The 12,304-nt window shown below is 37.8% G+C and overlaps 1 gene segment (V, D, J or C); it reads left to right on the plus strand.

Annotated features, from left to right (window-relative positions):
• Positions 1 to 1,025: 1,025 nt before the first annotated feature.
• LOC120468079 (Ig kappa chain V region K29-213-like) lies at positions 1,026 to 2,482 on the plus strand. The segment is given in 2 exon segments: positions 1,026 to 1,326; positions 1,442 to 2,482. Coding segments are annotated over 2 exon segments (375 nt in total).
• The last annotated feature ends 9,822 nt before the right edge of the window (positions 2,483 to 12,304 follow it).

Raw genomic sequence — 12,304 nt, forward strand, 5'->3', positions numbered from 1 at the left:
TTAAAGAAATATTTTATTATTGTTATCATGAAAAATTATTATCATGAAAAATATTTTTAATTGAACTCGAGTGGACTCGGGAATAATTCCGAGTCCTAAAAAAAAAAAAATGTTCGAGTACGAGTCAATTCCGAGTCCAAATGGACACGAGTCCATGACAAGACCAAGACCATTAAAATATGGTCTCGAGACCGAGTCCGAGACGAGTCCGAGTCTCGAGTACTACAACACTGCCACCGTTGTTATGGTGACAGATACACAACCGGAACCGGCCCGGTGTTACAATGGCGCCGTTCCGGGGGGAACACAACTTCAGCGGGACTTGGTTCCACTTCAACTTCGTCACCTCGTGACAATTGTATTTTGAGCACTTCTTGTGTTGTTATTGTCTCTTCACGATGACATGTTTGATTTAGCCCTCAGATGTAAGTCGCTTTGGATAAAAGCGTCTGCTAAATGACTAAATGTAAATGTAAAATAATTATCTCTTCATTAGCATGAACACGTTCATTACACTTTCACTTATGAACCAACAGGATCCCTTTTTTAAGCACTTTCACCTGTAACTTCTGACTCGGTTAACTTAACTGTTACATTAGTACTCAAAAACACAAATAATAATGTATAAATTCACTTTGTTTTTCATATTTCTGTAATGGTCTCTTGCCATCAGTTTAGCATTCACCAGTTACACACATGGTTAACTTGAACCGAACATTTAGACATCAATATACAAACAATAAATACACTTCAAAGAATGGCATTTGCCATTTTTCACAGCCTTGACTCATTCAACATGTATTTTCACGACAATTTAGTCGTTTAACACCTGGTAAGGGGAGATATAGTCAATTAAAGACACAGAGCGGCGGCAACATCTTCTGCGTCTCTGTATTGAGATTCACAATCAGTCCTGATACTTTCTGAACACACTCATGATTCATGATCTTACTTTAGTGATGGCGCTTCATCTAGTGGAAGTGTAGCAGTGATGATGGTCACATGACTGAATATGGACACAGAGATGGACGTTCATCTGCACATCCTCAGTGTCTCAGGAGTCACAATAAACACACTAAATAAAGTCATGATTGTGTAACTCTAGTGTATATGAGTGTGTTGTCAGCACAAGCTGTTGTAAATCCTGCCCACTTCTTTGCATTGTCAGCACATGCTTCAGTGCTCTGAGAGTGTTTATAGTGCTGTGAGTTTAACACTTCATGACTGAGAGCAGAACACACACACTCTTCATCATCACACAAGACTAAACTACAACTATGAACAACATCTGCATCTTCATCTGGACCATTGCACTGTTTATTCAAGGTTTGTGTGATAGTTTTTACAATAATTATAAATTCTCTTAAAATCTAAATATCTATTTATCATATACTGTATATAATCATATATAATTTTCATTTTTGTGTGTGTTTTCTTCCAGAGTGTAGAGGACAGATCACTGTAACTCAGAGTCCATCAATATCAGCAGTTCAACCAGGAGAACAAGTCAGAATAAACTGTAAAACCAGCAGTAATGTGTTTAATAATAATTTCTTAGCCTGGTACTCACAGAAACCTGGAGAAGCTCCTAAACTCCTGATATATTATGCATCAACCCTTTATTCTGGAACTCCATCTAGATTCAGTGGCAGTGGATCTGGCAGTGATTTTACTCTGAGCATCAGTGGAGTCCAGACTGAAGATACAGGAGATTATTACTGTCAGAGTGCACACTATATCAGTGGTAAATGGGTGTTCACACAGTGATAAAGAGTCGTACAAAAACCTCTGTCAGTCAGACGTCACAGTGACTGCACTGATACAGCTGAGAGAAACTGCAGCTGCTGATGGAGGATCACACACTACACAATATCAATGTCTAGCAAACTTTATAAAGACTTTAAAGGTAAATGTAATATATGCTTTTCTGTGTCCGTGATACAGAGTAATTACTTATTAATTACTTAGTAGTAAACATTGTAAGAACATGTTAAAAAATGTAATTAACATTTTACAGCCTGCACTTACAGATTGTAATTGCACTCGTGTAATAGGCAGCTACTGTTACACATGTGTTACAGGCCGAGTCGGTTACATACGTGTTTCCCCAGGTGTTGTTTAAACACGTGTTTAATTTAGTTACATTAGTGATGAATGTATTGTATGCTAGAGACGATTCAGCATCAGCAAAAACAGCGAGTCTATTACGTTAGCCAAAATCATCAGTCAAACTGATCCCTCGTGACTCTTCCCTTTGATTATCTAATTTAGATTTTAGTAAAGACAAGAACAACTTAATAAAAAATATAAAATATTGTTTTTATCCATAACATTTACTTATGGTCGCCGGTATGCCGACGTTACGTTACGACACACAATACAGTGCCTTACACCGTGTCCTAACTGCACACGCCGCGACACGCGATAAAAGGTATCTTTTCCATGTTAATCAGAGTTTTTGTCCTAACCAGACGCGACGGCGACACACAAAGCTTCTAATTTAGAAATGGTTCCTATTACTGCGAAGAAATTACACTGGTTATGAGTACACATTATTTATTTTTAGTTAAAAATAGGTCACTGTGCCACAAGCGACAGATTTTGAAAGCATATAATATAGCGTTCAAAATGAATTATATGCAAACATACAACTGTACTTTATAAAAATTAGTCAATGAATATATTTCGTTAATGTTTTGATTTTTAATAATGTTATTTCTTGATTTGATTGTCCTTACCCATTTCCAAAGCGAGTGCGGGTCAGCAGTGCGCTTTCACAGAGAGACTCCGCCCACTCGCTGTTCTGAATGGCTGTGATTTTTGATTGACATGTGTCGTCTCACAGTCGCGTCTAGTGTGGACAGACACTCTTGCTGTCGCTGGAATTTTATCGCGTCACGTGTAGTTCGGACACGGTGTTATTAGGGGTTTGATCATTTGATTAGCTTCTCGGTTGCACAGCTAAATGAACAAATAAATACAGAAATATATCAAAGTATTCACGTAAACACAGTAGATGTAATTACTAGGTTGTAAGTATATTAGATTGTAAGTACTGCAAGTACTCCAAGTACTCTCTCTCTCTCTCACACACACACACACACACACACACACACGCAGACAGAGGGAACTATACTCATCAGTTGATAACTCAACCTCACTGTGAAAGCCCTTCACAATTAATATTGAAAGTTTGTTTGCTAAATATTTGTTTGTTTTTATGGACCTAATAATTAGCCTAATGCTGTTGAAATTTACCTGAAAAAAGCACGTCTTTAATAATAATATTATATATTTATTTTACTGTGGCTCTTTTGGAAAAATGCATTAATCATAAATAAAAAAAAAAGGCTATTTGGTCAAAAAAGGTTTCGTACCCCTGAGATAAGCAGTCTTATAAATCCAATTCCTCTCAGATATCTCTTGTGCCTGGCACAAATCTAAAAGGGGTTGGTCTGGAGTAGCTTCATTATTCATAGGTGTGGTTTGGGCGTAACGTGAAATAAACCAATCAGAGTGCCATCCAACATACCCTTTAAGAGCAGGTGCGCATGTAGCATGACGGATTGTTATTATAACGGCGGGTTTACCAGGCGCGCGTCAGGAGCGTTCACAGCCGATGAGACCGACGATCTTGTAGACAGTGAAAGACAGAGAGGTGACGGTGTATGGGGATGGAGAAACCCTCGCATCAGCATCGGTTAAACATTATATACATATGTTTCTTGCCACTATTGGGCAAACAGGTCTGATCCTTCCTTAATAAAATTAGCCTTAAAAAAAATGGGTAATTCGGTTTTTTCATCTTCATGTAAAGCACAATGATTTCCCTCATGTGTTAATATTTTTCCTTGTTATAATGTATGATTTGAAAAAATAAAAACTGCTGCATCTGTGTTGATGAGAGAATCATGTGCGTTGTGTACCCGCTACATTATGGCCAAGTATGTGCGCTTAAAATAGCATTATGAACAACGTGCCACTGACTTTAGACCAGGTTTTTTCTGGTCAGTGGCGCAATTGTTTTCTGGAAGTGTAAAATAGCACCAGGGAATGTTTGCGCCGAAATAAGCCTCCTTTTTGTGCCGATCCGCCCACAGAGCGCAAGTTCATTCTCTAGTTTACGGACGTGCGTCTGTGGAGGGGAAAATCCCGCTTTGCGCGCGTGTAAAATAGGAATGAGACATGCGTTTGTGTATAAAGTTATTTGCGCCGGGTGCAAGATAGAGCCCATTGACTTTTGCAGGCAAGAGTAGTTGAACAATGTAGCTGAAGCCTTACCATGAAAAGGCTAAAAGTGGAGATATTGGCAGCTTTTTTGCAAAAAAAAATGAAATAATATAAAAAATAAAAGTAGTACACAGGAGGAAGAGTGTGAGGGAAATGAAGGAGAAGGCAGTAAACTGGAGAGAACATGAGGGTCATTTGTGGACTATATATGTTTTTAATTATAATAAGAACTTGAGTATTGTCAACTGTTTTATATCTGTAGTCCACTACACCTTGGACACAATTATTGTACTTTTTGAAATAAATTTTCATTTTGCTTTTTATACTTTTACTTCTTAAAAGATGCACAGTTTGTTTTGTTTGAACACTGCACTGGGCTCAAACCTTTGATTAAACAAAAACTACTAGAGTTTAAAAGTGTTTTATGTTTGTTTTGTTAAACCAATTCACATATAGGGATTGCCATGTACCGTCTACCCCTGCCACCCTGCCGACACCTCTTGCCACCCCTTTGCCCCCCATGTCAAATTTTCTAGATCCGCCATTGGTCTCAGGAGTCACAATAAACACACTAAATAAAGTCATGATTGTGTAACTCTAGTGTATATGAGTGTGTTGTCAGCACAAGCTGTTGTAAATCCTGCCCACTTCTTTGCATTGTCAGCACATGCTTCAGTGCTCTGAGAGTGTTTATAGTGCTGTGAGTTTAACACTTCATGACTGAGAGCAGAACACACACACTCTTCATCATCACACAAGACTAAACTACAACTATGAACAACATCTGCATCTTCATCTGGATATTGCTCTGGACATCAGGTATAATATAAGACACTGACATGCGTATAACTACATAAAGTTGATTCATATTTTTGTTGAACATCTATTTCTAATATGTTAAAATGTGTAATATTTTATATTGTCTTTATGCATTTCTCTTCCAGGCTCCAGTGGACAGATCACAGTAACTCAAACTCCTGTAGTTCATACAGTTTCATCAGGAGGGAATGTTGTGTTGAGATGCAGCGCCAGCTCTCCTTTAACAGGCTGTAGTACACCCTGTCTATCCTGGTACTCACAGAAACCTGGAGAAGCTCCTAAACTCCTGATATATGTGACATCAACCCTTAATACTGGAACTCCATCTAGATTCAGTGGCAGTGGATCTGGCAGTGATTTTACTCTGAGCATCAGTGGAGTCCAGACTGAAGATACAGGAGATTATTACTGTCAGAGTTTACACTGTCCTAGTAGCTGTGATGTGTTCACACAGTGATAAAGAGTCGTACAAAAACCTCTGTCAGTCAGACGTCACAGTGACTGCACTGATACAGCTGAGAGAAACTGCAGCTGCTGATGGAGGATCACACACTACACAATATCAAACCTTTCACACACTACACAATATCAATGTCTAGCAAACTTTATAAAGACTTTAAAGGTAAATGTAAAATATACGATTTTCTCTATGCTAAAATTGTCACGGTTCATGGATCCGTGTGTTCGTTTTGTGTATCTTGTGTGTTTGTAGGTGTTGGGTCTGTCTGTGTGTGTGTGTGTGTGTGTGTGTGTGTGAGAGAGAGAGAGAGAGAGAGAGACTATTTATTGAAAGTGTTTGTTGACTTTTTTGGACTTCTTTATCTGGCGTTGGCTCCCATTTGAAACAGTTCGGCTCAAGTCCAGCAAATTCAGGGTCATGATTGAGACAAGCTGTTTTGTTGTTGAGGTTTTGTTCAAACCAACCATCGAATATACCCTCTCAGCATCAGCATTAGGATGCAGAAGCACTAAAACCAAGACTGCGATCTTTGATAGCCTCCCAAATGGGTTCAAGCATCGTCTCCTCCTCAGGAGTCACTCAGGACCTTTTCTGAACAGAACAAGAGATCCAGCAAAATTCAGATCAATTTGAGCCAATATCCCTCTTGCTTCGACAGCTCTTTGTGTATGGTTCTCAGGTGCGATCTCTTCAAGCATCTGTACTATTGCAGGAAACCTGTCCATAACATTGCAACATGCTATGTGCCTACAGGCCCAACGTGTGTCACTTGCTGCTGGAGTTCCCTTGTGCACCATCAAACATCTCCCGCTGCACTTCCAGCCATTTGTTATGTCCATAAGACCCAGACATGAATACATGCAGTCGTTCCAATAATGAGCAGAAGTTTCCTGCATCTGCCATACTTTTTACAGCGTCTACTATAACTAAGTTCAAGCAGTGTGCACTACTGTGGCATGTTTGGCTTCTTCTTTAATTTCAGCAGATTAAAGAAGGGCTGGACGATAATATATATTTCATTTCGGTGCACCACTAATATATATATATATATATATATATATATATAGGCTATATATAACACTGATATAAGTGATCACCAGGATTTAGACCTACCTATATTATATTTATATAAAGCGTTCACAGGCAAATTTGCTTTATGTTTAGGTCTTGCTTTTATTTCCCCGGTGTCAAAATCAGGCAATAAATGTCAGGCAACACGATTCCCGGCTGCATGTCAATATCCATGGATCACTGGATCTTTAGTAAGTTGTAAGGAACACTATATTGAGTCCAACATTTAGTTTAAATTGATAAAATTGTTCGATTTAGTCGCATTTCCGCAGTTTTCCCCTATTAAATCCAGTCACGCAGCAGATCTTTTGCCACTCGGTCAGGCTGAGGGGGGTTGTCACGCGGGAAAGTCACGTGTCAATGCATTCCCTCTATATTAGTAAAAACATAATCAATTAGGAACTGTCATTGATTAGTTTTAAACAGAGGTGTCAAGTAATGAAGTACAAAAACATTGTTACTAGGGATGCAAATTATCGATTAATTCATTAACCTTATCGATCGATTAACGATTAACTGATAAGCGGCTATTTTCCTGAACTTGTACATTTCTCACTGTATCAATAGTGTCTTAACATAAAAAGCAAAATATTGCTGTTACGTTCCCCAGCCCGCTGTGTGTTTCTACACATCTGAGTTTCTCTTGCTCTTAATTATAGATGAGCTACACCTGAGCAGCAGCCGCATACTCGAGCTACAATCGCTTTCCGGACCCACACCTGAGGGCACACAGAGCCTGAGAACGAGAGCCTGAGTCGATGCACTGCCGTGCTGTCTGTCGTAGGAGCTTTTGCAGTCCACCCCGGGAATCAGAAGCGCTCTGCCTTTGTAACTAATCTGTCTGTGTTTCGTGAAGCTATCCGGTACTTGTTGACCGACCTACTAAATAAACATACCCCTATTTTTGACACGAGCTGGCCGGTGTGCGTCTCTCCTCTATGTTCAGGGTGGTGTCCGTCCGACCGTAACATATTGGAACGTAACAATTGCTTATATACTGAATAAAAATGCATGTTATATTGCTCAAATGATGTTTTATTGTAACAGTTGGGATATGGTACAGAATGGCATTTATGTAGTTTAACAAAATAAATTATGCATAGAAAATTTAAATACATAAAAAAATATTCGTGCACTGGCTCACCTCTTGCAAACATTTAGCAAGATAAAATATATGTTAATAAAAATCCATATGGGTAGGCTTAGCCTTAATATATTAAGTCTATATATAATAATCTGTCTGGTAAACTACTTGTATAAAAAAATGTAAACATTAGCAGCAGCTCTTATAATCCCCCTTGGTCTGAGAAGGTCACAGTAAGATTACCAGACCTGGAAATGTCAAATATAAAACTGAAGGGATGTCCATTTTCACAAATTCCCATGATTGATCGTCATTTAAATTAACAATCAATTATGCGTCTGCTGCAGTGGGTGGCGTACGGCCAAAAGCTGGACAGGGTCTCTGCTACTGCTCAAAACGCTATGTTCCTCACCAAATTAAAGAGAATGGTTTTTAATCTAAATGAAGGTCTAGTAGGATTGTAAAATGATTCAATATTATAGATAATTAAATAATTTAATTATTTAATAATCAAATATAATGACTCATAGAACGTGTCACCAACGCCGCCTCAGATGCGTGCTTGTCAGAATGTGTTGTGGACGCGCACTGAAAACAGCAACCAAACACAATGAATTCACAACCATTTAATAAAATAGTGTTCTGATGTTATCTAAGATGACAGTCACAAATTAATCATTGTTATTATTAGTAGTGCATTTCTGCTTGAGCAGCGCGGGCTGAATGAATAACCGATGAGCACTTTCGTTATTTAAATCAAAGAAACACAACCGATATGAGATTAGTCAGATATATACCAAATGAACATATTTTTACAAATAATATCTTCAAAAAATGACGTGAATTCACAAGTGAACTTGAACCACGTTATGTGACATTCAGAATGACTGAATGTTGTGCACGCGCTCTTTCTGGAACAACGAGACAGGGCAACTAAACCCAAATTATTCACCACGTTTCATTACAATATTGTTGTCTTTATAATGTTATGTAATATGACACTCCCAATAGTAATTATTAGTCGTGCATTGCCGTTTGAGCCAAAGATCACGCTTCAATTCTTCACAAAATTCATTCAATATGTGTCACGACACACAGGGGACAGAAGATCCAATTTGCAGATGTTTATTATAAAGGGCAATCCAAAATCATAGTCCAGTCAAAATCCAAATAATCAAACCAAACATGAAAACTAAACACAACCCAACTAGGAAACAGACCAAAGAAGTGGTGCCATCTAACAACGAATCCGTACACATACTAACACAGACAGGGAATAAATACACAGATCTAACAAGACTAACAATGAACAGCTGGGAACAATGATGACGGGAAACAGCTGAGTGCAATGAACTGATGAGTGACAGTGACAGACAGAATGCTGGGAAATGAAGTCAATAGTGAAGGACACCTTAAACACGAAGACCTCTAGTGACAAACAAGGGAACACAACCAGACACTGTGACAATATGAGATAAATCAGATATAGAAAGGCATAACGTTACACATAATAAACTATTACAACTTACATTTGCATAAAACAAAAGGCTGCGAATAGACACGCAAACGTAGTCATGATGAAGTCCCAAACATGACTCCGGCGCGCTCGCTTACATGTTTCGCGGTTGAGCAGCAGGCACACGCATAGACCTGGTTAATGGATGATAGATAAGTTTGATCGATTCATGTTTTATCGACAATTAATCGATAATAATCGATTAATCGTTGACATCCCTATTTGTTAACTTACTTAAGTAGACATTTTGGGTATCTATACTTTACTGGAGTAATTCTTTTTCAGCCGACTCCTTACATTTCTACTCGATTATCTGTTCTTTCTACTCCATACATTTTAAAAATAGTCTAGTTACTCCTATTTAATTTCAGCTTGTTTTCATTCCGGCTTGTCATCCTTCAATTATAAAAATAAATAAAAAATCAGAGCAAAAACATGCAATTATTAATTTAAGCAATAGATCTAAAATATATTCTACACAAAATATAAAAACTCATCTCCCATCTCATCACACTTTCACACTGACAACTTTCCCTAATTATTAAACCTCTACATGCATTCGGTTTGCTCTACCATTTATTAGTAGTGATTTACAGTTTGTTAACTATACTATATACCTGAGCATTCAGTATTGTGCAATGTGCCTGTCTTTTATGAAAAAAGACGCCGATCACGTTACATCTAAAGTGGCGTAGGTCGTAATGCGCTAATCGCGCAAATCAGCTTTAGATGCGCTCGGACCCGAGTTCGAATTCGCTTTTTGCCGAAGTCTCTTCTCCCTTTTCCCAACACATATGAGATGTAAAATATATAACCTAACATAGGTCTCTAGCGTGTTATTTTGCCAACGAACTAAAATCGCATGGCTGTTTGCGTTTATAAAACAGCACAAGACTTTAAGAATAGGCATCAGTGCTGGGTGATTTAAAGAAAAGTGTGCACTTTGCTCACGCGATCAGGATGGTCATCTGGTGTTTTCTCCTAAATACAAGCTCACGGGTTTATTTCTTGGAAGTGAAGAAATAAGGACAAAAGTAGGCCTGCACGATAAATCGTTATAAAATCGCGATCTCGATTCACCCTGTTCACGATTTATTTTTTAAATGACTTCGATTTAAAAATAAAAAAAATCGGCCTTCATTTTGAAGCGTGTATAGCCTACTACAGTGTGTGTGAGTCCAGACAAAGAAACACTCAGAATGGGGATAAAAAAAGAAGGCTGTCTATGAAGTAAATGCGTCTTATTAGTGGAAAGTGTGGTGCGCGAGCACTAGAAACGCACGAGCTGGTCGAGCACATCACTTTAAACAGACATCAGTGGAAAGTTTGTAGTTCTCTAACGTAGACTCGCTGTATTCTGGACATCACAGTATTCCGGACACTAGACCGTTTTCTGCAAATTCTTTAAATAAGCACTTAACGGTCATTGCATCTATACCCAGATAGCAAACTGACATTGAATCAACGTGGAAACATGACATCGAAACAACGTTGATCTGACATTGTTTTGCTCATCGAATTAACGTTGAACCAACGTCAGACGCATCATTCTTTCAAAACTAGCGGAAAATCAACTTGAAATCAACGTTGTTTCAACGTTATGAAAGCAAACCAATTTTCGATTTTCATTTAGCTTTGAAGAATGCCGCGTCTAACGTTGGTTCAACGTTAATTCGATGAGCAAAATCAACGTTGTTTCAATGTCATGAGCGATGCCGTTTCCACGTTGATTCAATGTCAGTTTGCTGTCTGGGATATATATATCCACGTCATCTGTGCCTCGTCCTCTTTCGCTTCCGACCAACCCAGCTTATAGTTGTTGAGATGTATGCGTTAAATATTAGAAATGACTCTTTCTACCTGTCCGAAACACAGTGAGTAGAAATTTACAGCCGTCCAGAACGCCGTGAGTCTACGTACATTATTACTGGGCGTTTGCAGGTCAAGAAGTTCAATAAACGCAAACATGCAAGAATACTGAATTAAATGACTTTCACGTCTTGCGCTTGTATGGACAAATTTACACAAAATTATGTAAAAATAAAGTCGTTTAGAGTAAACAAAGTTTATTAGTTAACAAAGTCGGTTATATCTCAAGTGAATGTAAGTTAGCCATGTTCAAATGGGGTCCATGCGTTCGGACTTAAAGTCCCCGTGAAATCAAAATTGAACCTATTTACTTTGTTAGCGCATATTACTAGTCTTGTGGTGAACAATTAATCCGTGCAAGTGAATATATATTTAAAAAATGTTTTACCTTAGTAATCTTTAATCAAAATCTGAAAAGTTACTTCCGGTCTGGAACGGTTTCTTTTTCTGATGACGTAGGTTTCACAGTTTGGGTGGGGAAACGCGTAACCACTCCCCTCAAACCGTTAGTTTGCTATGAGCGAGAGATGGAGAGGAGGAGCGCTAGAGTAAAACCCTGCCCTCTGTTCAATATTCCGTTTCACTTGGAAATACGTCACAGCACTGGAGAAAAATCGTTTGCAACTTCCGGTTCACGGGGACTTTAAAGGGGCAGGAGTTTAATAAAACTGCTGCTGTGTTTTCATATTAATCAAAGGACAAATAAATTACTCACTGCTTTACACTAAATAGTCTGCCCTTTTAAACTTTACAAAAATATCCATCTATATTTAATTTATACAGTAATGAATTTGCAATTTTTTCACATTTGATTACTTTATTCCAATGTATACCGATCTACTATAAAAACACTGTTTATTTAATTTGCACCTTTTCTTTGTTCTATTTTTGTATTTATTTGTCCTACTTGTAATTACATTATTTATTCTTATTTTGTTTTAAAAAACATTTAAAAATTACAAATGCAGTGACAATTCAGGGATTGGTTATTGAAGTCCTTGAAATCCAAAAAAGTAGTGCTTGAAAAGTCCTTGAAAGTCCTGGAATTTCATTTTACAGAATCTGTACGAACCCTGATTACACTTATGAGAAAAAAATCTTGAAAAAATCGTGATATCAATTCTAAGCTAAAAAAATCGTGATTCACATTTTTCCCAGAATCGTGCAGGCCTAGACAAAAGTATTTTAATTTTCGTATTATAGTGTAATGTAGACTAAAATATACTTTTGAAATATTCATTTTTATTTATATAGT

Source organism: Pimephales promelas, chromosome 25 (genome assembly GCF_988280905.1).
Source record: "Pimephales promelas chromosome 25, fPimPro1.hap1.1, whole genome shotgun sequence".
In the NCBI taxonomy this organism is placed as follows: Eukaryota; Metazoa; Chordata; class Actinopteri; order Cypriniformes; family Leuciscidae; genus Pimephales; species Pimephales promelas.